The 27,306-nt window shown below is 49.1% G+C and overlaps 1 protein-coding gene across 1 annotated transcript; it reads right to left on the bottom strand.

Annotated features, from left to right (window-relative positions):
- Nucleotides 1-12,369: 12,369 nt before the first annotated feature.
- Nucleotides 12,370-20,412, bottom strand: RFLNB (refilin B). The gene is made up of 3 exons (XM_059908170.1): nt 20,147-20,412; nt 17,273-17,382; nt 12,370-15,435 (listed from the first exon to the last, which is right to left on the bottom strand). The coding sequence occupies exons 1-3, from the start codon at nt 20,360-20,362 to the stop codon at nt 15,105-15,107; spliced, it is 657 nt and encodes a 218-aa protein (XP_059764153.1). The 5' UTR covers nt 20,363-20,412; the 3' UTR covers nt 12,370-15,104.
- Between the last annotated feature and the right edge of the window lie 6,894 nt (nt 20,413-27,306).

Genomic DNA, 27,306 nt, shown 5'->3' with positions numbered 1-27,306 from the left:
TCAGACCTACCTCTGAAGGAAACATGTGTCTGGTGTGTTGATGAGCTCAGCTCACCTTCCACCAAAACGCCGCTCGAGGCCCCGGAAGCCACAGCTCCTTCCTGAAGAGTGTAAGCAAATTAATGAACAAAATTCTTTTCCGAACGTCCTTTTTTTCTCAAATAAGCTGGCATCTCTTTGTTATTTAATTTCCCATCACAAGTAGATATCTATAATCTCCCCCACCCACAAAAAAAGAGAAAGTGTGTAGATTGTATCAATTCTAAATTTTAAACTAATTTCATGGGTAAAATTCCTCACACAGCATGCTTTCAGAAGCCCAAGGAAAATGCCCCGAATTCCCTAAAGCTTTTTTTTTTTAATTAAATATACTCCCTGCCCTATGTGGCCTTCAGAATAAGTGAGTTCCGGAACATCGTCTTTGGGAGGTTATTATGGAAAGTCTCAAAAGGAATATTGCTTCTCTTATCAACATGGGCCTCCTCTAATCCCCCAAGACAGCATTTCAAGCAAAGTTCTGGAGCATTAAAAGGGCCCTACAACACTACTTGTTCTAAGTTAATATTCTTCCTTTCCACAAATATTGAGTGAGGGCCATGTGCTGCCTTAGTTTGGGTTCTTCCAGAAGCAGACAAAGACCGCACTGCAAGTAGGTTATCTCAATGGAGAGGACGCAGGGACGGGGAGACGGCCAGTCCAGGACGCTATTAAAGCAGCTTCCATACTGGGCAGCAGGGCCTCAATCCCACAGGGAAACGCTGTCAGGATTATCCCCGCAGACGGTGAGGGGGCTGGGGTGTTATACGCCCCAGAGGCACTGGCTGATGGGTCCTGGGGGTGTTGGTTTCCTGGCATTTCCAGCCTGCCACATGCGGACCAGAGAGCAACCTCAGCCGGGGTGGGGGGCGGCGGGGTGGAATCGCCCTCAGGCACAAAGCAGCAGCCTGAAAGTTCCAAGAGATAGAGGTGGTCTCTGGGATAGCATCGGACACCTGTGTCCAGCACAGTGCAGGCCCCAAGGGGGACGGAGTGGACATTTAGGATGAGATTCCTGCCTTCCAAGGAGGTAAAGACATACAGTGCACTCAGGAGAAGTTGAAAGCCAACACAAAACATCACAGAATGCCTATTTGAAAGTCAGGCGAAAGTGGTCCTCTTGGTCTCCGCTAGCCCCCAGCTGGCAGAGCAGCCCCCTACCCCTTCCTTAAAAGGACAGTGACGGTTTTCACGTCGGCCACCAGACCCTGGCAAGATAGACTGAGGGGCTTTCAGAAGAGCCCTCTCCTCCCCTGGAGAGGAGGTTAGCAGCCGGGCCTGGCAGGGGCCCTCCCTGTGCCGAGGCTGGGCCTGTTCCCTGCTGCCAAGTTGGGGCGCACCCATGGAATCAAGCAAAGGGCACTGAGGGCTCAGGCACAGCTCCATGGGGAGGAGGAGATGGGAAGTATGCTAATACTCAGACCTCACCCAGTGAGCTGGTTTCAAGGTAAAGACAGCAGAGGGTGGGGCAGTTCAGTTGGCATTTCCTGTGCCCTCTGGCTCCGCCATGGTGGCTGGGGGTGCGGTGCATGTACGAGTCTGAGGGCACACCTGCCTCGGAATACCTTGGTCTCTTGGTATCGTCTTCCATGGGGCGTGGGGTGGCCTGTGGCGGCCTTTCTGCCATGAGATAGTCTGGGATAATGGTGAAAATGATGCACTTTGACCTCAGAGCTGCATTTTTCTCTTTCCCACCACGTGCTGTGTGACCTCAGACAAATTGCTTAACCTCTCTGAGCCTTAGTTACAACATCTGGAAACAGGGATGCAAATACCTACCTCAGTGTTGTGAGAATCAAATGCAGTAATTACATAAAGCATTTAGCACAGCGCCTGGCCCCTAGGAAGCGCTCAATCTACTGTAGGAGTTTTGAGCAATGATGTTTTAGGTGGGGTGGCTACACAGCCACCTCATCAAAGGGTGAGCTTCACAAAGAAACGTGGCTTCAGTGACTGGCTGATAGAATTCAAACAAACTGCAAAACAAATTACAGGGATCTGGAGCAAGAGGGAATGTAGGAGGAATGAACCGAGGGTCTCAAAGTCCAGTGTTCTGGGGAGGGGGCTTTGAGCCAAACAAGAAAGTGCCTACTTGTAGCCTGGAACTAAAGAGGAGTCTGTGCTCAAGATATGAACAGAGGAAGCAGGTGGGGATTAACTCTTCCACAAGCACAGAACTGGCTCCAACTCAAACCACACTGGATTAGAAGTTTTAAGTATCTTTCTCACATCCAGACTGTTTCAGTGAGGACTCTTTACCCAATGAAAACTGGCTTACTGACAAAATGGAGTGACTGATTTATAAGGCCAACAGTCCAGAGTTGGATATGGCTTCAGGCATGGCTGGATCCAGGAGGTCATACTGTGTCATCAAAATTTGTCTCTTTCTCCACATCTTGCCTCTGCCTCCCTGATTAGCTTCATGTTCAGGCAGGTTCTCGTAACAGGATTGCAGAAATGGCCACTGACTTCCTTATAGTTCATCGAAGAAAAGAGAGTCACTCCTGTATCCATATCAACCCCAGAGAAGATCTCTGGCCTGGCACAGGTCATATACCCATCAATGGACTAATCACAGTGGTCAAGGAAATGGAGTATTTGCTGCAGAGACCTAGGGTATGGTGGGGACGTGGCGGAGGAAGCCAACCCCACTGGACACATGTACTGAACAGATTGTCATAGAATCTATATAAAACCTACACAGAATACAGAGTGACTCCCTAAAGAGATGCCAAGTAGATTTGTCCATTACCCTCCAGGTGAAGAATGATTCATTTTTAAAAGAACTTCAGGAAGGGTCATGGGGGTGGATTGCATAGCATGAGTTAATCTCAACGACCCAGACTGACTGCACACTCATCTCCAGAACTACTGACCCTTGCCCAACACTATGGAATCTATTAACTAAAGATGAACAATACTGTGTAACCATGGGTCCGTGAGCTGTTTTGGAGCAGAATGTTATCAGCTGGTCAGCACAGTTTAGTAATAATAGGGTTTATGATTTGCACCTGGTTTTGGTGGCGCCTAGGGGGTGGATTTCAACCTTTAAGGCTAGAAGCTAGCCTTAAGGTCAGGTAGCTAGAACGTGCCTACATGACCAGCTCACTCTAAGACACTCCCACCCTAAGTAGCCCCCGGGTTTCCACACTAGTAGTGGTTGGAGACTCGGGAACAAAGCGCTACTGTTTGAGCCTCGTGAATATCCACCGTGGACACTGCAGGAAAATTCCAGGGATGTTACGACTTCGGTGTGGATTGGTGTGGTAGATACGGCAAGAGTGAAGGAATGTCTCTTCAGAGATGAGGTTACAAAAAGAGAATGTGTTTGCAGGAAGGAGGGAAGGATGAACAGGGCTGTGAAACTATTCTATACGAAACTGCAGTGGTGGATACATGTCATTACACATTTGTCCAAACCCATAGAAAGTATAACACCAAGACTGACTCCTAAACTATGGAGTTCAGTTAATAATAATGTATCAATGTGGGCTAATTAATTATAACAAATGTACCAACTCATGCAAGACGTTAACAATTGGGGAAACTGGCGGGGGTGGGGGAGAGGTTCACGTGGCAAGGAATCCGCGTCCCCCGCCAACAGCCCACAGCCCCACGCGTGAGCTCGGAAGCAGGTTCTACCCCTGTTAAGCCTTGAGGTACCACGCCCTGAGTGACATCTTGGATTACAGCCCGTGAGACCGGAAACCAGAGGCATCCAGCTGAGCGACACCCAGATCCCTGAACCACAGAAACTGCGAGATAATAAAGTTGTTTGAAGCCACTAAATCTGGGGGTGATTTTGTTACAAATACAGTTGGCTTCTTCCCTCACCATCAGCTGTGCTTCTCAGCAAGCTGCGTCCCCTCGACCTGAGGGTGGAAAACCCGAAACCCAACCTTCTCCTAAAAGCCATGTATTATCGGGCACCCCAGACTCCCACCGCTGGTGCTCCGAGGAGGCTTAAGTTTATATCCAGAAGCAATGCTGTGCCCTGCAGGGTTGAGGGGGGCTGCTGGATGAGTTAAGTGATAGGTAAGACTGAACGGTTTCCACCTGTTACGCTCACACTTGGGGCTGTCGACAGCTATTTATATTTTCATGGTCTGTGTTTTGCATCCCGCCCCGCACCTTGTAATTATAATATCTTAGGTCATTTTCTAGTTTATAGGTTCTTCTATCTCATTTGTTCCTCAGTCAAGATGTCCTCTGAGTGGTGGGAACTATTATCTCCACGGTACGGTTTAGGCTTAAAGAGAAGAGGTGAATTGCTCAAGTCACACAACTTGTAAGAGATGGGCTCCAAGGTCTCCAATGGTCTTTTTAGAAAATGTGTATCAAGTCACTGCTCAGCCTGCAGTTCTCTGCTAATTGCTGCCAGGATACTGGGAATAACCATCTCATGGGTCAGGCTCCTCCCCGTCCAGGAGTGGGGTCCAGGGGCGGTGGAGGCATCACACACCCAACATAACACGATTCCATCTCCGCAACCATCTCTGAGATGCGAGGTGTCGTGACCCCAATCACGCATAAGGAAATGGACACAGAAAGCGAAAATGACCTGCTCAGCGTCACTCAGGGCCTAAGAGGAGGAGCTGGGATGTCACACCCAAGTCTGGTTCGTTCCAAAGATCCAGCTCTTTTTTTTTTTTTTTTACAAATGAACTTATTTACAAAACAGAAATAGACCCACAGACATAGAAAACAAATTTATGGCTACCAAAGGGGAAAGGGGTGGAGGAGGGATCAATTAGGAGGTTGGAATTAACATATACACACCACTATAAATAAAATACATAACCAACAAGGACCTACTCTATAGCACAGGGAACTGTACTCAATGTTTTGTAATTGCCTATAAGGGAAAAGAATCTGTAAAAGAATATATGTATATCTATATCTATCTGTCTATCTATATACATAACTGAATCACTTTGCTGTACACCTGAAACTAACACAGCATTGTAAACCAACTATACTTCAATAAAATAAAAAATAAAGATTTCTTCCAACAACAACTCAGTTTGACAGTGTATCCTCTTAGATGTATTAGTGTAATTTCTTTCTTCACGTCGTACATTCAATTACTTTTCATGGCTCCCTCCTCTGTGTTTTCAAACACACGGTGCAAACTTCTGTTATAGCACTCATTGGAGGGTATTTGGGTTACCTGCGGTTCTAGTTACTATTGTTGAAAGGTCCAGCTCTTAATCGCTGTGCTGTGGTGCCTCAGATGGGCTCCCAAAGCAGCGGGGAGCCAAGCTGCACTCCCTCCTGGACTTCGACCGCCACGGAAAGAGGCGGATGAAGACAGAATGGGGGCTCGTCGGCAGGGCCGGTGGCTGAAGCCGGCTGGGGTGTAGTTGAAAGGAGGGAGTCCTTCCCGGGAACTGTGGCTGGCAGGGAAGCTTCCTGGGAAGAAGAGGCCTGGGGAGGTAGAAATCCCCACCCACTGGGCTCCAGAGGGCCCCAGGGTGATGGGAAAACACTCTCTGGGGCCTCCTGGCCATGCTGTGTACTTGTTCATGGTCAAATCTGGCCTTTGAAACTCCTGACACACTCCCTTCTGATCATCCCTGGGAAGGGCTTAGGAAGGATCCTCTCTCCCACCTCACCCCAGGCCCGCATGCCCACCTGTGACTACTTACCGGCCACGCCTTGGCGCTGAGGACGGTGCCAAGGCCTCACTGTCAAAACAGGGGCCTGGGACCAGCAGCACCCACAGGGCCTGGAGCTTGTTAGAAACTCTCCGGCCCCAGGCCAGACTTCCAGAATCAGAACCTGTAGTTTAACAAGTTCCCCAGGTGACTCATGCACGTTGATGTTTGAGCAGCTCTGGTGCTTGGGAGACAGTTTCCCCAGATCTCTCATGTGTTGCGCATCTTGTGAGAAGTCTCTGACAGACCTTGTTTTTTCTTTTTTTTTTGGCCGCACCGCGCAGTATGCGGATCTTAGTTCCCAGACCAGGGATCCAACCTGCACCCCCTGCAGTGGAAGCGCGGAGTCTTAACCACTGGACCGCCAGAGAAGTCCCTTTTTTTTTGCCTTTGTTCTTTGAAGGATGTTGGGGTGACCAACGGCCTTGGAAGATAGACAGGGTCTCGATTCCAGCTCCTAAGCTCAGAGTTCCTCTCCCGTCAAACACCCTTTATATCCCAGTGCCACCTGGCCCCCTCTGCATCATTCCGTGGGAATTGAGGCTCTGGAAACCAACAAACAAATGCTGACCCTCTAGCTATTGCTGTGACTCATAAATCATCCTTTGTCTCTGACCCAAGAGTCTCATGTCCTTAGCCAACATCCATGAAAGTGTGGAGGCTAATGTGTTAGCTTGCAAATAGTGTAAAAGCTCAGACGCTACACAGTTCTTAATACACTGACCATTTAACTCTCTGGTTTCTCTTCACTTAGATCACCAGAAAGCTGTACCATGTTCTACACGCAGGTTTTACTTCTCAAATTACACAGGAAATGCATATATATTACAGACAAATTAGAAATTACAGATAAGCAAAAAAATGTTTTAAAAACACCCAATAGTCTCACCATTCAGAGACACTGAGCCTCATCTGTTTGGTATCCATCCTTCCAGTCTTTTTCTATTCAAGTCTCTACATACAGGAAAACAAAATTAATGGGTTAATAATACATGTGTTGTCTTCTAATGATCCTCTTAAAAATACAGCATGAACATCTTTCCAAGTCACTAAATTGACATCCACAACAGACTTTGTAAAGCTTGCCTGGTATTTTATTGTATAGACTATTTATTCAATCCCTATTTGTGGACATTTACTTGGTTTCCTACTTTTTGGCGATTCTGAACAATTTTGCAAAGATAATCCTTATATGCACATTTTAGTGCAATTGTCCAGTGCTTTGGGTACATTCTTGGAAGTGAAATTACAAGCCAAAAGATAATTAAAACAAGAAACACTTGTATGGCTTTTAACTCATGGCAGGTACTGTTCTAAGCACTTTGCATGTATTAACTCATTTAATCTTCACAAGCTGTCTATGAGAAAAGAACCCTTCTTATCCTCATTTTACAGAAAGTTTAAGGGACTTGCTAAGGTCACACAGCTAATAAACGATGGAGCTGGGATTTGAATCCAGGTGGTCTGGTGAAGAGGTCTAGAATATGCCACTCCAAAATATGCCACTTTGGCATAAAGATTATTTTGAGCTGAAGGCCACTGAGAATCAACAGATGTAGGAAAAGTTCTTTGCTTTCCCCTTATCTGCCTAAAAGCAGGGCATCAATTTCCCTTTGTGAAGTTGGCATAGGTTGCTCCCGCACCTCCTATACCATGATGAGGAGAGCAACTCTTGTCACCAGAGACAGAGAGGCACCGAGATGAATCTGCATAAACAGGCCTTGTTAAATAACCCTTATCTTCCATTAATTTCCCCAATTATTTCCTAGTCACTTTCCCACAGTTTATTGGCCCTAGGCCCAAACTCCCTTTCCTTTTTCTAATGACTTGTCAATTTATCACCCTTTGTTAAAATGGTATATAAGCTCCTGAGTCTAATTTCTTTGGCTTTTCACTTCTGTGACAACCCCGTGTACGTAAAAAATATTAACATCAACAACACTGTATGCCTTTTCTCCTGTTAGTCTGTTTTTTGTCAGTTTAATTCACAGGCACCATGCACTAAACCTAAGAGGGTTAAAGGAAAAGTTTTTTCCTCCCCTCCCCTGGCTCCAGAGTCTGTGTGTACCCTTACCATACATGTAAGTGCCTATTTTAAATGCCCTCCTCGTTTTTCTCAAGAGTCCAATAGGAAATGGTACTGGAAGAATATACGGATCTTTGATTTTGTGCCCCTTAAATAGATACAGGTGGTGGGAAAGTCCTCTTTGAACTTAGTGCCAGGAAAGAGCCCTGTCTTTAGAGGTTCACTGCCTTATACTAGATACTGTCACACAGTCTTCTTTCCGTTTTGGCCATGCTTGTAAGGAAGCTCAAGACTAAGTTTTATCCTCACTTACAGCAGCTCTTTGTAGTCTGGATTCTGGTGAAGTTCCTCTCCAACCCCCCCACCCCTTTACTATCTGGCCTTTATCCTTTTACCCTGGTTTTAGTGCCTGTATCACATAGAGGGTGTCTTTTTTTGTAGTCATCCCTATTCCCTTTTGAAAGTAAATAGATACAAATAAAGACTTGAAAAAAATGAATAAAAGAACTCATTTCAACTAACGTTTTGGACACTTATTGCTTTGTAAGAACTTATCCAGGTTGGAAACAGTGGCACTGGCATTCAGAACATCCTGTTATTTGTGCTGGCCAGCTTAATTACCTGCCCTAAGCCCCAGTGCTTTTGGAGAAAAGCAGTAATTTGTAATTACCAGCAATTGGTTTGACACACCCCAGACCCCTGCATTCTCCTGCATTCTCATTCTGAAAAAGAAACCATCAAACGTAAAGAATAGAAACCTCCTGGGAATTGCCTGGCAGTCCAGTGGTTAGGACTCCGCACTTCCACTGCTGGGGGACTGGGTTGGATCGCTGGTTGGGGAGCTAAGATCCTGCATGCTGCAAAGTGAGGCAAAAAAAAAGAAAAAAAAAAAAGCCCCTTTATGCTCTGATGACTAAAAGCAATGTTGTCTCTTAGATTGGTCCATTCAAACCACCATCAAAAGCTGCAGTTCTCCAAAATCAGTAATGGTTTATCAGGGAAATAGGAGTGATTTTTATTTTCTCTAATACGTATTTTCCAATTTTTAAAAATGATCACTTATCAGTTGTGCCATAGAAACATTATTTAAGATATACTTTTTCCAGTATTTTAGTATCGAAAATTTCAAATATAAACAAAGCAGACATAGCATAATGAGACCCCATGTACCCATCACCCAGTTTCTAGAATTTTCATCTTCTACCATTCTCGTTTCATCTATATCCCCATCCATTCCCCACCCCTCTCACTTTTTATGGTTCTCTTTTCTTTGGGTAAAAAATTACATTAGAATGCATAGATCTAAATTGTATAATCTTGACAAAGTATATACCCATGCAACGTACCCCCATCATGGTATAAAACATTTCCATTCCTAAAGAAAGTTCCCTCACTTCTCTTCCCAGTCATCCAAACCACATACACCTAGGCAATCACTATTATTTTTTTCAACTTAGTTTTGCCTGTTCTAGAATGTCCTGTATATGAAATCATACAGTATATATTCTTTGGTGCCTGTCAGCATTATGTCTATGAGATTCATCCATAATGTTTCATGTAGCAGTGATGTATTCCTTTTACTGCTAACTGGTATTACATTGTAGGAATATACACCAAGGTGGATCAGTTCTCCTATTGATGGATGGACATTTCAGTTCCTTCAGCATATGACTGTTGCGAACAAAACTGTCGTGAACGTTATATATTTTATGGACCTGCATTCATTTCTCTTGGGTAAGTACCTAATGGCATTTCATTGTGACTTTAATTTGCATTTCACTGCTAGCTAATGATGTGGAACACTTTTTCATGTGCTTATTTTCCATCTATATATCTTCCTTTATGAAGTATCTGTTCAAGTCTCTTTCCCATTTTTAACAGGGTTGTCATTCTTATGTTGACTTGTAAGAGCTCTTTATATAGTCTGGGTATAAGTCCTTTGTCAGATGTGAATTTTTTTTTCAGTGCATGGCCTATTTTTTATTCAATATTTTCTTAATGGAGTCTTTGAAGACAGAAATAAATAAATAAATAAATAAATAAAATAAACAGTTTGCTTTTCTTTTCAGATTTTCTATTTCACCTCATGTCAGTTGGGTCAGATAAAGTTTTTTAAAGGAATTTTTCCTTTTTGCCTATGTTGTCAAATTTGTTGGCCTACAGTTGTTCCTAATATTATCTTATTATGCTTTTGGTGCCTGTAGGATCTCTATTCAGTCATGATATTGGTAATGTATGCTTTCTATTTCTTAATCAATCTAGCTAAGATTTATCAATTTTTTCAAAGAATCAAATTTTTGTTTTTAAAATTTTCACAATTGTTTGTCCGTTTCTATTTCATCAATAAGAATTTTTATTATTTCCTTTCTTCCTCTGACTTTGGGTTTAATTTGCTCATCTTTTTCTAGCGTCTTAAGGCAGAAATTGCCATAAGGGCGCGTAAGGTGTGGGAGCTGCTTCCTACAGTTACGAACAATTGGGATTACTTCCCCTTATTCTTTTAGCCTTCCAACATCTATGTGGTCAACTCTCTGTATGAAATCCCCTTTGGTGGAAACATCTTGTATGGTTTTAGTTTTCCAGACTGGACTCTGATTGTTATACATACGAACTAGCATTTCTTAAAGTGCATTCCAGAAAACACTAGTCCTATGAAATGCACATAGGCTCTTTGGTCTAATGAGTTTGGAAAACGTTACATACTAGATCTTCCCTTTTGAAGATTATCAATGCATGTTACCACATTAAAGGCTAAGGTAGATTATTCTACAGCAAAAACTCACTACTTCTCACATCCATGGTGGAAGTATGGTTCCCTGACCCACTGATGTGAGCTTTGGCCACGCACCTTGCTTTGGCCAGTAGAAAGTGGGTGGAAGTACCAGGGTGCCAGTTCCCAGTGTAGACCTTAAGAGGTATTGTATGTTTCTACTTTCTCCTCTGGGAGCTTTTGACCTCTTCCATGAGAAGAATGCAACCTTCCCAGCCTACTTCAGAGACAAGGGGAACAAACTTGAATTCAACACCTAGCCTTGGGCAGAAATGCCCTATCAGACCCATAGACTCGTAAGCAAGAAAAAAATGCTTGCTGCTGTATATCACTGTGATTTTGTGGGGGATATTACATAGCAAGAGCTGATTAATACACGGGTTCCAAGAAGCCTTCAATAAGCATGTTTAGCATTGTTCAACTTTTCATTTCCCCAACTTATTTGATCACAGAACCTTATTTTACTCCACAGAAAGCACTCTAGGAAATAGTGATATATACAAACCACTTGATAATGATTATACACCAAAATAAAATTATGAGAATTTAATTTTGACAAGAGGCATTCCACACAATGGGAGTCATTACCTAATCAATAGAGTTATTCATTTCTTAAATTTCTGGGAAGTATACCAAAAGGGCTTTCTAAGATTTATCATATTACTATTAATTATACCTACTGCTGCTTCTCTTGAGGGCACCAGCTTAATCTGATACACTTAAAAAGGTTGAAAAATTGAAACATTATTAGCTTCAACACACTTTTGCCTCTCTCTCTCGCCACACACGCACGCGCGCACACACACACACACACACACACACAAATTATAGCTTTAATCCTACAGGCTTTAAATATTTTTCCATCAAAACCTTGGAACTGCTGATTAGCTCATTCATTTTATGGAAAATTTACACCATATAACCTAAAAGGCAAAATTAGCCCTCACTGTCATCCCAACCAGCCAAGTTAGACTTAATTTCTATTAAAAAGAGACTGGCTTTTAAAATGTATTTGTAAGAATGGTAATATGTATTCCTGGGACATGTTTATTTCTGAGTCGCAACTCTAAGACTAACGGATGAGGCACAGAGCCTCGCCATGAGTTTGAGGCTGGAGTGAAATAAGATGCCTTCACTTTAAGTAGCTCTTACTGACCCTCTCTTTTGCTTTGCCCAAAGGGACTCTTCCTCAGGGAAGACAATAGTCTGAGACTGAAGAGATGTGGGTGACCATATGAAGTGTCATCATTCTGACCGCCTCACTGTATGAGATATTGCAAATGAGAACTCCCAACGCGGGCCCACCTTGCTTCCACCACCATGACGATACATGTGCAGGACGCTTGCTGCAGGCATGCACAAAACCTACAGTGGATCCTGGTGCCCAGACACCATGTTTCTAGCTGTCCCTTTGTCCTACCTACAGGTTTTTCTAGCCCAGAGCAAAATACCACAATAATATTCAGGCTGGGTGGACTAAGGTGCGTATTTCTTCTGCAAAGTGGGAGGAAGGCGATTTGAAAGGGAAGGTGGGAAGGGGCTGGCCTGACAACGTCATTCACAGGTGCATCTCAGAGCAGATCGGCTTTGGGAAAGAGTACACATCAAATCTGGGAACAAATTCCTTAACGTTCCTGTGCCCAGGAACCCCTTGGAAAATCTTGTACCCCCAGGAGAACGCATACCCCAGTCAGAAGTATTGTGCTATTAATACATAATCACGTCTTAAAATTTCTCAAGAGGAGGAGCCGTTTCTCTCACTTTTCTCAACCAGGCATTATGAGTTTATTTTAAAAAAAGGAAGCATCTCCAAGTGTTTTTAAAGGATAATTTATTATTAAATGAAGAAGTCATAAAACTAAACGAAGTGAGACAGATGTCAAAGATAAATTTAAAAAGTCGTTTTCATCAAATACTGTTCCGAAGGTGAGAAACAGGAAATGTATCAAATGAAAAGGTATTCTTTTTCAAAGGTCTGTGATTTCAAAAGAAAACTTTGCTCTGAAAATACAAATCGTCCTTATTACATAAAAGACATAACTTAAGAGTCTGAGAAAAAAGACTTTTTAACTCATAAGTAAACGGTATTTCCCAGACTCCCTTAGGAATGTTTGTTTTTCATCAGTGGGTTTTAAAAATCATCGCTTCCACCTTGCAAACTAACATGAATCCAGCACAGATCGGCAACATGCTATCCACCCTGACGTGTCCCCTTACGTCTTCACATGCTTCCTTTTCTGCAACTTTCAGCAAAGCAGATTTGGAGAAAAAGAAAGGATTTGAGAGAACTACAGTTTGGTCCCTAGTGAATAACTTAAAACAAAATCTGCTTTTCCATTCACATGACACACGTGCAGTCGCTCACTTCTACTTACTTTACTGATATATTTCGTATCAAAAAATCTCATACATGCATCTCAGCACGGGGCTGTTTAAAGGTCGCGTTCTCTACCCCTCGTCTCTCTGGCCGAGCTGCCCATGACATTGTCCTGGGCTCATCAAGTGTCTCCACTGGGCCAGAGCAAAACCTTGGGAATTCTCTTACCATAGTTCAAAAATTACATTTACCACTTGTCTTAAATGACAAGATTATGAAATCAGAGAGAAAAACCCATTTTTAATCAATAAATGCTGTGTAATTTACTCTTCCAAACGCAGGAGGCTGCTCTGCATGAAGACAGGAGACTATGGGGTCTTGGAGTGACCCCTCGAGGGGTCCCTGCTGAGCTTCACGCTGGCAAACTCGGGACCATGGAGCTGATAGCAGGCTCCACGGAAGGGGTGCTTCCAACCAGGTGCACGACAGACTAAATACTGTTCAACCTGAAGAGGACAGCAGACCATTTGGCCCTCTAGGCCTCTGATGACTTTAAATGACAGTGATTATCATCACACCTGCTCTCCTCAGAACAGAAGTCCCTGCTGTGGCTCCAGGGTACCCAGAGAGCTCTCAATTCTGCTTTCAGGACAGACGGAAGCCATCAGCACAAACCCGGAGATGCAGCGGGAGTCCGAGCTTCCAGGACTCTGCAAGCCCCGAGCACTTGACATAACTTGGATGCATTCAAAGAGAAATACCCACGGTTTTGTTCTCTCTGATATAAGAAGAGCAAAAGCCATCTGCCACTTTCTTTACTCAAAATCCACAGGGATCGGCAGGAGAAAGAAGTACGGGCCGGGTGAGGCAGGGCGGGCAGGAGGCTGAAGGCCAGAGGCAGCCTGGCACCCGTGCCCTCCTGACCTGGCCCAGCCTGCGTCCCCGCTTCTGTGGCCTGTTCAGCTGAATTCACACAGTTTCTTCCATTCACACGCGACGCCATGATTGTCACACTAAAACGAACGCTTAGACGGGTGCGGTCACCCCAGCGCCCAGGCTTTGGAGCCTGACTTGTGGCGTCCTTCCCTATGCTCAATTCTCCTTTGCTTCCCTTGGCTGGAGGCAGGGAGGTGGATTTCCTTGCTTTTTCGCTTAGACCTCAGGCACCAGCAGAATTCCTCCGCAGTGTTGACCAAAGGTCACTGGAAAGGACGCCCAGCCTGATGAACCAGATCACCAGAGACATCTGTGTCCACCTCCTCCCCGGGGCTGTCAAGTCCTAGGTGTGACCGTCGGCTCCCACTGTGAGTGAAACGCCCCCTGTGGGCTCCCCCAAAAGTGTTTTCCCTAAGCAATCTTTCAAAATGCCATTTCTCTCCAAAGGACCCTCTGCTATGTTTCGCCTTATGAAAAAACTAGGAAAGTATTTGGAAACCCCAAAATACATATCAGGAGAGTTACACAAGCCTGTGGAGACATTACCAGATGCCAGGGGTTCAAGGCGCTTCGCCAGAGCCCGAGCTTGGAACCCACCCGTGGAAGGAACCAGAACCAAGCTGTTGCCCCCAGACTCAGCCACCAGTTGATCTGACCCCACTCTAGAGAAAAGTACAGGGTGAACGCCTTCCTTCCTTCCTTCCTGCCTTCCCCTTCCTTCCTTCCTCTCTTTCTTTTTTTTGAAAGGCATCTTATATTGTGGTTTGGGGTTTTTCGATATCACAAAAAAGATTTAGAGAATTCCAAGAGTTTTGGTTAACAGGAAATACAAATGGAAATTTAAAAAACCAGAATGGAACTCAACTCTCCAGATTGAACCCATATGGGTGTCACAGCTCACTGAATTAGCACCACTTTTGTAGTAGTGAAGACACCCGGGGCAGAAAGTTCTTCCAACTCACTTTTTCCATCTCAGAGATTTTTTCCACGCTCTTCCTCAGACAAACTGACTGATGGAAGAAGAGCGCTCCCCTCTTCCCTATTTCGAAGTGTGGCCATTTTCCTTTTGCTCTAGCCATCCTTTTATTTTCTCATCAAATTGAGACTTCGGGGCAGCTACGTAGCAGCAAACTAGGAAACACACTCCTTTTAAAAACAACTGGAAAAAATTGTAAAAAATCAAATTCTTTCAGTAATTAGAAGATGTTGTGACTTTTTTTTTTTTTTTTTTTTTTATTCCCCAGGCTGGGCTTAGAGGTGTCTCTGGGTTAGACTCTTCTGGGGCTGGAGTGACACACAAGGGCAGCCTGGCCCAACCCAACCTGGACAGGAAAGCCGGGCCAGCCCCCCAGCCTGCTGCAGTCAGCTCTCCTCTGACAGGTAACCACCGCCCACGAACTCCATGGCTTCGAGCTCCACGCTGGACAGGAACCTCCTCAGTGTCTTGCGGCAGTTGTAATCCAGGGTGGTGGTGTAGACGGTCTTGGGGTACTTGGGGTAGACGATGGTGGTGCTGAGAAAGCGGGCAGGCTTGTGGCGCGGCTCAAAGCGCACCTCAGCCTTGTAGTTGCGCCACGTGCAACTGGGAATGCAGGTGATGGTCTGGCTGCAGGAGGCCACCGCCAGGCCCAGGGGCAGGTGGACGTCGTCGATGAAGTGTCGCTCTGAGTCATACTTGACTGAGGACGTGTACCTGAGCGGGAGACATAAGGCAGCGTGAAGCCGCTCCTCTGAGCTGGGGGCACAGGGATCCCTACCGTGACCTTGAACCTTGAGATGTGGTGACTCAAGGGAGAAGCCGCACGGAGTTTATAACGTGCTCACTGTGTGGTCCTGTTCTAGCACTTTACTTCCAGGATCTAATTTAATCTTCCCAACAACCCTGGGAGAAGAAATCGGGGTGCAGAGGTTAAGGTCACAGTGGGAGGGAGCGGTAGAGCTGGGGTTTCAGTGCAGACATGCAGGATTCCCAAGTTCAACCCGCACTCACTGTTCCTCACTGCAGGCGGCAGCCCCTGGAGTCGGCTCCCACTGACTTAAGCTTTGAGACTTTGGCCAAGTTACTTAACTTCCAAGCCTGTTTCCTCTTTCTGAAAAAGGTGCCCAATAGAATGGGGGAGCGTGTTAACACAGCGACTGCTGTTGGTGGGAATGATTATATATAACAAGGCAGATTCTCCTGTCCACGGGGGATGAGTGGTTTCTCTGTCCCCTGAAGTGAACAATCAGCTCTTTAATGAGAGGAGAAGGGAACCCAGACATCCTGAATGCTGGTTCTGAAAGCTCGGTGATACCAAATACTAGTACTGGGGCCACCTCTGCCTTCGGTTTGGAGACTCTCTCAAACCCAGGGAACCGAGATCTGACCTTATCCATCACAGCCAATTACAGTCTTGTTTTCCATAAAATAAATTAACATCCACGTTCCTCAGCAGCTACTTTATAACTTTTTTAAAGTCCTTCTTGGGCAATTTGGGATTTTTTTTTTTTTTTGGAAGCAAAGCATGAATTCATATTACTTCCTAATTATGGCATCTTCATAGATACTAAAATATGCACAAGCGGGACCTCCCTGTCAGTCCAGTGGTTAGGACTCGACGATTCCACTGCAGGGGGCGAGGGTTCGATCCCTGGTCAGGGAACTAAGACCCCGCATGCTGCGAGGCGCGGCCAAGAAATTTAAAAAATAAAAAATAAAATTAAAAATATGCACAAGCATCACACATAGACAAACTGAACAGCACTGCCCCTCGCCAGCCCCTACCCACTGGTCAGAGAGTAAGAATCGGCACTCTTTTTTAAAATGAGTCCAGTGGAAACATCTCTTCGCCTTGGGCAAGTAGGTTAAAAGGCTGGGAAGCTCATGTCATGAAGTCATGTCCCCATTTTGTTCAAAATACAAGCTCCTCAGGAATAAAAGGCTGAACTGCTCACCTCCAAACTGGTGAGCCTCCTTTGTTCTGTGTCAAAGGGCCCTTTGTATCCATGCAAGGGAACTCTATCTCTAAAGCCACCAGCTACCAAAAGTAAAATTCCTTTCTCTAAAAAGACGTATCTTTAATGGAGCCTCTCAATGGATCTCTGCCCCCAGATGAGCTTGGATGATAAATTCCCCGAGGAAGAAGAACGGTACTTGCCCAGTGAAATCAGAACCTGAGGCAAGGTCACAGCACCTTGACACTGGGGTGGGGTGGGGTGAGGTGGGGGTGGGGAGATGTGGAAAGAAGCTTCTGGAAAGAGGAATTACTTTATTACAAATTTTTAAACATCTGATGGCCATGATAAGTGAAGTGCAAAAAGCAAGTTTGCAGGACTTTATGTATAACACGATCTCATTTTTATTTTAATAAGTGTATCTATATTCAAATGGTTAGAGTACAGAAAAAACATCTGAAAGAGTACCCACGAAACTATAAGAGTCTTTGGCATACTTCTGTCATTGACTATTTTTTTTTAAATAACAAGTGTTAATTACTGGAACAAAAAATTGAAAATAGAAATAAAATGAAATCAGGGCCTGCTATATTTACCTTACTTCCGTTGGTGGTAAGGGGTCAAACTCCACTCCTTCGCCAAACGACAGGGGGCATAACCTCGGCGAGCAGCCAGAGCCCAGGGTGCTGGGGAGAGAAGCTGGATTCTGCAACAACAGAAAAGGCAGTTAGATCACAGGCCCATCCGATGCTTTCCCCGCAGAAGGTCCTGGCTCTAGCCTCCAGCTGACGGGCCCAACTGAGATTTGTGTCACCCTCCAGGGAATGATGCCAGCGAAGGGCTGACCCACAGCATGGGAGGACCACTGGACAGGGCACGGAGGGTGCCAAGAGGTCTGCTCGAATCCCACGTCTATCATGAATGTGTGCCCTCAGCAGAGTCACAGCATATGCCCTGTGACCTTATTTGCACACAGGGGGTGTCCCTTTCCATCGATGAGGTTTTGTGGAAGGATGAAAAGAGGAAACAAATTAGAGCTCAGCGTCGTGACCGCTGCCAGACCCCGGGGCTGCCGCATCATCCCGCGGCAAGGCGGTGAGAAAACCGCCATGAACTGGGAGTTCACTAACCAGAACCTTCAGTTATGTGCCCCCAACCCTGTCATTGTCTCAGCAACTCTTCAGAAAAGGCCAAAACCAACAAAGAGAAATGCTACAAGGGATTTTTTTTTTTTTTTTTACACTGAAGATTCAGTCCAACTTCCCCCATGTCCTCTGCCTCTGAGGCTACCAGATAAATACCCAGCCAAGATGGAGGAATCTGCAAACTCATTGGGAAGATGAAAACCAGAAAGTTCTCTATGTCACCTTCCACTATCCAGAAAACCCAAAGAGCCACAGCACAGCATCCCAGGGGTTCACCGCCTTCCAGCCTGGTCAGAGCATCGGGCTTTCTGATTCACCAAGTAGCCTGAGTAAGAGACGGGACCATCCTCCACACAGCTGCTGGTGTTTCACCTGATCTGACTGGAATCAGGGCTTCTGTGTTAAGCGAGCAACAGAGAGCAGCCCTTTGGGTTCCTGGGCTAACTGGGAGCTGTCATTTTCTTTGTCTGATTTGAGAGAAGAACCTACACTTGGGCCAGGGTATGGCGGTGGCAGCCCCACCCCCATGTCTTCCAGGAAGCAGACATTTCTAGAAGGTCGACTCTAAGACTCTTATGTTACCTGGACAAGGTGTCAAGTGGGGGCAGAGTGGACATGCAAAAGCCAAAGGGGACCAGGTAGGTCAGGGAGAGGCAGGGGGTCCCCAGGGTCCAGCCCTGAACTTGGTGGGGGGAGAGTTTAAGAAGCCTTCACTGGGGCTTGAGAACCCAGCTGGGGGAGGGGGTAAGGTGTGGGCACCGGCTGCCTCAGAGCTTTAGGAAACAGCCCCCAGCAGTGACAGGGGGCCCTGCGCTGCCCCAAGCTCTCTAGCTGCCAGACACTCCCCAACCTGGGGGTGCCTTCCGGGAGTCCTGGGGGCTGCAGGACGATGCAGCCACCAAGAGGAGGTAGGTGCCACCCAGCACTCACACGACAGCCTTCTTCCAGGTATCCAGACAAGCACTCGGTTCTCTTGCCCCTGCTTCCTCTGCTCCCTCATCCCTGCCACCCAACGCTCCCTGAGCACCCAGCCTGCTCCAGTGCATGCTGGGAGTGGGGCAGGGCAGCAGGAGTTCTACGCATGAACAAGGGGCCTACCAGGGAAAGGGGGCGAAGTCACAGCCTTTGGCATGGTTCTGGGAAGCATCCAGGAAGACTTCCCAGAGGAGGTGACAAGTTGGGCACTGCAGGGCTGGCAGGGGTTTGACAGGTGGAAAAGCCAGCTGGGTGTTGGGAGAGGTAGAAGGGGATGGCTGGGAGGGAAAAGGCACACCAGGGGGAGAAGCAGCATCAGAGGCACCGATGCGTGTATCTGCCTGTGGTCAGGGGATGTGGAAGAGGAGGCTAAAAAGGGCCAGATAGCGAGGGTTCTGAAGGCCACGATGAAGCAAGTGCTGCCTTCTAATGGAAATGAGAGGATGCACTGATGTCCACTGAGAGACAGGATCATTGGTCAAGAATTCCACGCACCATCAAAGGGGGTGGGTCCCTGAGGAGCAGCAGCTGCCACTGACTACTTCACCCAGGGGAGAAGGCTGCAAACACCCATCCCCAAGGGGGAGGGGTGGCCTCAGAGCCCCACTTTCAGCTTGACTGTAGGCAGGATGTGGGTCCCCTGGGCTCTAGGTAAAGGCAAGAAACACCACCATGTGAGCCATTTCTAAGGTAAAAGGGACCTGGTGTTTTTTCTTTAAATAAAAATTTTAAAATAAAGTAAAAGGACACATTTTTGAAAGTTTCCACCCACCTAAAGGCCTCCCACCCATCATGTGCCAGACACGGCTTAGGTGACGGGACAAGAGGGACCACGGATCTGAAAAGGTCCCCTCCAAGGCCACTAACAGTCCCCCAAAGCTGGCCCCCTTTGCTCTCTGAATCGGGGAGCCCGAGTACAACCCTCTCCCCAACACCGACCGGGAGGGGAAGCAGGCCCGTTGGAGCCACCGGGGGCGAGGGCAAAGCCCGGAGGTGCCTGGGGGAAGTTTGCTCTCGGTGTCCCTGGGCCCCTCCAGCCCGGCAGGGTCAGGAATGTGGACGAGCCGCAGCCTGGCAGCCCCGGGGGCCGTCACCCCGAAGGGAGGAGGCGGTGGTCGCCTTTCCCCGGGCTCCCGGGCCTCCCAGGCGATGACAATTTTCCAGCCACCGGCTCCAGCTGGCCGGGCTCTCGCCGCGCTCCCGCCCCGGGCTCCCAGCGCGGGCCGACGGGCGGGCGGCGGCGGGGACAGCGTGCCCCGGTAGGGCCGATACGACCGCCTGGGGGTCTCCGGGGCCCGGGCGCGGGGGGATGGAGAGGATGGGGGGAGGGGCCGAGGCGGGGTCACTCACCGGGGCCGCGGGGGTGGCCGCCGCGTCGGGCTCCAGCGCCCCAGGGGCCGGCGCCCGCTCCCCGCCGCCGCCACCGCCCCCAGCCGCCGCGAGTGCCCAGTGGCTGGGGCTGGGGCTGGGGGGCAGGCCCGAGTCCGGACTGTCCAGGACGCCGTCGCCCTTCTTCTTCGCGTCCACGAGCTCGGGCACATCCTGCAGGCTCAGCCGGCCCACCATGGCGGTGCGCGCGGCGGGGCCGGGGCCGCTGCCCGCCGGCCGCCCTCCCTGCCCGCCGCCCGCGCGCCGTCCGGGTCCGCCGGCCGCCGCGCTCCCGGGCCCGCCCCCTGCCCCGCCCCGCCCGGGGCCCGACCCGCCCGCCCGCAGTGGCGGAGCCGCCAGGCCGGGCGCCAGGGGCCGCTGCGCTCCCGCCGTGCGCAGCCCGCGCTGCGCTCCGCCCGGCCGCTCAGCCCGCCCCGAGCGGCCGATCACAGGAACGGGGGGCACCGGCCCGGGCCCCCGGGCCCCCGCCCCGCTCGGCCGCCCGCCCCGCAGCAAGCCGACCCTGTACCCCTCTCGCGCCGGGCCCGAGGGCGCCTTGTCCCCTCGCCCTGGTCCAGCCAGGCCGGCAGGCGCTCATATCTCGAGCCCTGGCGTCGGGCGGGAGCAGAGTAGAGCCCGAGCCCGCAGAGGCCGGGGGAGCCGGCTGAACCCAGCGAGCAAACAACTGGAAATTATTAATAGTTAATGTGCTTCGTATGGTTCCAGCCGCCTCTTGGCTCAGCCGGGCGGGCTCTCAGTTTGTGTCTGGCTCTCATTTCTGCCCCGGAGGAAAAAGAGCGCCTACTCCGTTTCTCCTCAGGGGGCTCAGGGGCTGGGGGCTGGGGGCGGAGCTGGGAGGAGCGCATCACTCCCTGGCCTGGGTGCTCAGCGGAACAGGCCGTGGCCACACCTGGCAGGAAAATTCTGCGTGGGCGCAGACTGGACCTCGAACCAGACGGACGGGCTCAGCAGGCTGCCCACCGGCTCTCTGAAGGGCCAGGGGCTCCCTGGTGGGGGTCACAACTTTTCAGACGGGGGACTTCCTCCTTAGTTTGACAGAGAAGCCCTGAGTGGGAACTTGCTGCAGTAGCTGCCAGCTGTAGAACTGGGCTGTTCTCAAATCTAAAAGTACTAGAAAGTTCGAGTACTGTTTCTATCAAAGACCTCCCTGATTATCAGTAAGTATAGGAAGTCCCCACCTCCCGCCAGCCACTGTACCCTGGGGGTTTCTGATGGGTGCCCAGCTAGGGCCTCAAGCTGGAGCTTGCGCAGACCTAGCCCACAGGTGCCAGCTCTGAAGAGGAGCAGTGCCCTGGACTAGGGACTTCCCTGGCTAGATGAGAGGTGGGCGTGGTGCACGCCCCACCATAGCAGGCCAGTCTGTGTCCTTGCAAAAACAAAGGATCCTTGTCCTGCTTGGGACCTGGTGAAGTCCAAATTTAGAGCAGGTAGATGTTCCAGATTTGCTGGGAAAGTTCAGCCCTCCTACCCTCCTCACTCATCACTTTCAGGTAAGGAAACGGAGAAGGAATTTGACTTGTGCCAAGTCACACAGCTGGTACAAGGCAGCTTGCTGTGACCAGAAAGCCCAGGATCATCCCCTCCATAGAGAATAAAACCGGGTACGTGCGGTTGTGTTGGAGGTCATTCATTCAGGACCTGCGGGAACAGATTATAAAATCAAGCGTGCACAGTCCTGGATCAATGGTTCCTGCAAGGACATACTGTAAGCAGTGGGTCTTAGAGATTGGGCCAACTGTGTGGCTACAATTCCCTACCCCTGTTGACCTCACCATCTGCACATCCCAGACTGCCCACAACCTGGGGCATCACGGGAGGAATCTAAGAGCTTCCTGGGGGTGTGGAAAGGCGGTCTGCTGGCAGTGGCAGGACTCGGCGCCCTAGAGGGAGTTTGCCCACCAGCATTCCCAGGTAGATCCTGAGAACTCTTCCCTAAGCTTGGCCAGCTGGGAAAAGGTGTCCAGGAAGATGGCAATTGCTCCCTCTTCCAAGGTCATCAGTCCGGAAGAGGAGGATGAGACTGAGGAAGGTCATCATGCTAGGCCAGTGCAGCCACTGTCTCCACCAAAGCCTGGATCGTTGTGGATTGTCTTGGGAGGGATCGCCACCTGGACCCGCTAAAACATGGAATCTAGGGGGAGCCCTGAATTGCCACCTTCTGAGGGGAATTCTGAAGGGCTTAGATTACTCACATTCTGACAGAGATCCACAGAGACATCAAAGCTGCCAAAGTGAGCAAGGGAGTGTGAAGCTGCCAGCTTTGGAGGGTCCAGGCAGATCAAGCGGACACCTTTGAGGCACCCCTTCCTCCTTGGCACTGGGGTCATCAAGCAGGTGGCCCCGGACTTCACGTGGGCATCTCAGCCATCAAACTGGACCCAGGAAGCATCTATGTCCCAAGCTCCAGCCTATGACAGTTCTGTCTGATCCCCAACATAACCTCTCCCCAACTCCAGAAGAACATCTTGGTTTAATAGAGATCAGGACATCCTCAGGCCTCAGGACAATTGCCAAGGAGCTCCCAAAGTGTAAGATGATTGCATACCCTGGCCTCCTTCCTTACAGAGTAGCCCAGCACTGATACACACACAGGAAACTGGAGGGGCTTGAAGAGGAATTCAGCCCGGGGACCTGACACTGACGGAGAAGCTGCACCAAAGTCTTCCCCTCCATGGTTCCCAGAACCCTGCTGAGCCAATCAGAAGACATCTGGGACCCCAGGTTTGTCCTCTCCTGTCCAGACTGTCTTCAAAGAGCTCAAAGATAAGCTGGAGCTGACTGGAAGCTGCTTGGGTTCAGAGGAGACCGTGCAGGGCATGCCCGCACCTGCATCTCCGTGAGCTCGTGGCAGTCCCGGTGGAGATGGCAGTCCCGGTGGAGATGAGCAGAGCGCTTCCTACAACAGGAACCATCTGACTTCAGGCTGCCCATGAGCGCCCCTGGGTGGGAGAGCCATGCAGCACAGACCCTGGAAGACAGCTGTGTTTCGTCAGCCCTGAGCCGTGAGTCCGCACTGCATATCTGCTATAGTCCTTGGGAAGAGCCCCACGCCCTGGGCTCATCATTGTCCTACATCTTCTGCCAGATTGTTTTCCAAAGGACGTTTCTTAAAAAAAAAAAAAAAAAAAAAAAACTCTAACCAAGGCTTGGGAAAGACAACGGATTCCACTTTACCCCCTCCCGGTCTGGCTTCAAAGACAGGCCTTCTTTTGAGGAGCATCTGGGTTGCACCTAGAAATCAGGGGTGAGTTGCACAAAACGAGACCACGGACCCTGCGGAAAGAGTGGCCTCTCCTCAAAGCTGTCCTTTCCGCGCGGCCATCATCCCCTGCCTGGATCACAGAGACTGGTGTCCTCATAGGACTTGGCTTCTGGCCCTGAGGCCTCTCCCAGCAGGGTCTGAGGAACAAAGCTGCGTCACAATGAATGCCAATCCTGCATTCTCCCTTCTTCTCCACTAAATTAAGCTGATGCCCAAACGGGAGTTGAGTCAGACAAGAGCAGGGTGGGACCCTCCACAATGGCGGCTGCTTATTGTTTTTGGAGCAGCGCGCTGGCGTGTGCCCAGGGCCCCAGGCACCTTGTGGTTTCAGCCCCCTGGGTCTCCGGGCTCCGGAAACCACGAGGCAGTGGCTTGGCCTTAGTATTAAACCAGGTCCCCCTTTGCCTTCATATACACCCATGTCAACCAAAATGCTTAAAAAAATAGGACTTTATTTTGTTTCCTTAAGTGTCTTAAGATTAAGGTTATTGGTTTCAAAGAGCATGGAAAGGGAACTGCCATATTCGATAAAGAAAGAAACTGCATTAAAAAGATGTACTGACACAGCCCAGCCCACAGGAGTCTGTGCACACATGCGTTGGTGAGCTTGGTTCATACCTCTGTGCTCCCGGGACTCACAAAGGTGGCCTGAACCGGAGGCCAGGGACACCAAAGGCTGGCCATTTCAGAGCGAAATGGGCCTGAGGGAACAGGCTCCTTTTCTTTCTTTCTTTTTTTAAAAAAAAAAATTATTTATTTATTTGTTTACAATATTTATTTATTTATTTATTTATGGCTGGGTTGGGTCTTTGTTGCTATGCGTGGGCTTTCTCTAGTTGCGGCGAGCAGGGGGGGGCTACTCTCAGTTGCGGTGCATGGGCTTCTCATTGAGGTGGCTTCTCTTGTTGTGGAGCATGGGCTCTAGGCACGTGGGCTTCAGTAGTTGCAGCACACAGGCTCAGTAGTTGTGGCTCACGGGCTCTAGAGCGCAGGCTCAGTAGTCATGGCGCACAGGCTTAGTTGCTCTGCGGCATGTGGGATCTTCCCGGACCAGGGCTTGAACCCGTGTCCCCTGCACTGGCAGGCAGATTCTTAACCACTGCACCACCAGGGAAGCCCCCAGGCTCCTTTTCTGACCTCTCACCTGGGAGACCACCAGGTCAGGTGGAGAGGTGGGATCTGGCCCAGCCTCAGTGGCGACGCTCACCCAGACACCGAATGAAGCTTGGGGTGGAGTCAGGCCAGTGACCCCTGTGTGGGGAACCCGAGGACCCCAAATACAAGCTCCACCCTTGAGGCCTCCTATGTGTAAGCTGAGAGCTGTTCTCCCAAACGCTCCCTAGTTACACAGAAAAAGGGCCGTGGCATCTGCAAAATAAAACCCAGATGGGATTTTGCAAAGAGCTGGGGCTCACGGCCTCGTTGGAACGGCATCAATACACTTGCACTCCTGGCTCCGTTCTGCGTATTCACACCAGACAAGGACTTGCAGCCCAGAAAAATAGCCCTTAGTTGAGCAACTGAAGTTAAGACCCTTGGCTCCCTGGCTGAAGGGCATGATAGAAGGGTGTGCAGGCAACAAATGGCCAGTCTGCACGGCCACTCTCCAAAGGCAGCCTCCAGGACCCCCGGGGGATTTCAGTCTGAAGGCTGCGTGGGAAAGGATGGAGAGTGGGAGCCCGGGGGTGGCCAATTGGCTCTGCTGTCCTTCCCTGGAGCCGGTGTCCCTAAGTGCATTCCTCTCCTCCCCCAAATTCAAAGCAGAATACCCACCAGCGGGAGGCGGCTGTGGTTTGCAGCTATGTACTGTTCGGAGCTCCTGAGACTTGCTGAAGACATTTACATGCCTTTGAAGAAATGTTTTTCAGTTTCGAGGAAAATTAGCCAGGGGTCGGGCAGGAACTTGAGGTGAGAGAAGAGGGACCAAGGAAAAATTCCATGCGTCTCATGTTTTCCCAGGTCGTATCAGCTGGGGGTTAACTGGAATTTTATTGCCCCTTGCCTTGCACTTCTGCAGGATGACCCCAACCAATGACAAGTATTTCTGGAAATCTCTGTCTCTCATATGCTCATAAATAAATCTGGTTATATGCAGAGGATGCCTGCCATTAATTTTCTTTTCCTTTTCCTGCACCCACTGCCCCAGCCTCTGGTTCTGCTAAGTTGGGTGACAGTGCCCCACACGGCGGCCCTCCAACAGGCTGCCCTTGCAGAGACCACCATCAGCTCCACCAGGCACTTAGAGAGGCGCTGCAGCCACGCCACCGCTGTGGGTACCAACGCCCCGGGCACTGTTGCCAGTGCTGGTGGCGGGGGGAGGGCTACGTAGCTCGGAGGTGCCGGAGCTGTGCTGTGGTCTGCAACTAAGTGCCTCTCGGCCCTTCTGGTTGCGTTTATAGGGTGGTCCTGATGCAGTGTGGCTTCCTTTATGCCTGCCTCCCGCCCTAGGATTCAACTTGAACCGTGCAGGTCTGGGCCAAGAGACAAATAGTAAAACAAGCAAGCAAAAAACCCCTTTGAATTCCAAATCCCTTTCCCCTGAGCCAGGCTTACCCTTCTGGGCCCTTCTCTTGGGATTTCTCCAAGATGCTTCCAGGTCCTGCATGCAAAGAGCGCGTCTGGACCTGAGAATGACGGGGACACTCGACTTCAGTCCCAGCTGGGCCCCCTGCCCCACCAGACACCCATCAAATATCACCCAACTCCCATCCCAACACCTTGCTTTTCAAAGACTGAAAGGTAGACTCTGCTATTTCCAGGGATGCCTTTTTTAGCATCAAGGCTGTCTGCCATCTGAGAAAGGACCTTCTGCTGTTAGCAGGCTGTGTTGGAAGCAGAAGCTTCTAGAATGTCAGATATCATCATCTTACAAACGCCAAGACAGGGCACAATGCCTACCTATTCTCCACGCTTGTCATAAAAAGAGCAGTTAATACAGGCTCAGCCCGGGCCTTCCATCACACACGGACATTAAGGAATCTGGGCTTTGTGTTCCTCGTTGAAAGACTGTTTATCAGCAGATACCCTGTTCTTGTTCCCCAGAATCCATTTCACCTCTACTCCCAAGGCTGAGAGCTCTTACCAAAACCTGCTCTGGGTTAGAGTTTTTGGGGTTCGTGTGTGCTCTCCTGCTAGACCCATTCATTCAATCAGCACCTACCAAGGGCCTACTTTGTGCGAGACAGAGTGTGAGAGCACAAAGGGAGCCTCACCAGCCTGGTGGAGAGAGGGAGGTGAAGATTGGGGGAAGATTTCTGGAGGGAGTGACACCTGTGCTGATACTAAAGCAGCAAATAAGGAACAGGCAGGCAAAGAAGGGAGGAGAAGATGATGACCAAAGCTCTGCCATGAGGTCTCTGAAGATCTGGTCATCCTTCTCCCCTGGCTTAGATTCACTGAGTGGAGAGCATTGCAGACGTGACAAGTGCCCCAAGTTCACTGCCTCTGGAGTCAATTAGCTCCATTCCCGGACATGCATCCTGCAAAGCTGTTGCACTGGTGACAAAGGGAAGCAAGAGTTAGGGTGGCTGGTTTAGTCCAGCTGTGCTCCTGGAAATGCCATGTCAAGGACACGGCAGCAAGCTGTTACTTTTCCTTTTGCACTTGTCACGGGTGTTGTTTTGTGACTGTACTCTGGCATACAAAATATTAATTCTCTTTTTATTTTTTTAAACTGAGCTCAGTTTAGCTCGTAAACCCCCAGTTTCTCTCTAGACCGGAAAAGTGTCTTGCTCACAGTATAGTTCTTCGGGAAAATGACCAGTGGCTCTTGGGTAATTACTACTCTCATCCTTCCCTTTTGCCTGGATTGCATCTGGGGAGGCTTCTGTAACATCACAGCAGCAAGGATGGGGTGGCT

Source organism: Balaenoptera ricei, chromosome 20 (genome assembly GCF_028023285.1).
Source record: "Balaenoptera ricei isolate mBalRic1 chromosome 20, mBalRic1.hap2, whole genome shotgun sequence".
Lineage (NCBI taxonomy): Eukaryota > Metazoa > Chordata > Mammalia > Artiodactyla > Balaenopteridae > Balaenoptera > Balaenoptera ricei.
This window is presented reverse-complemented; position numbering and strand designations above follow the sequence as displayed.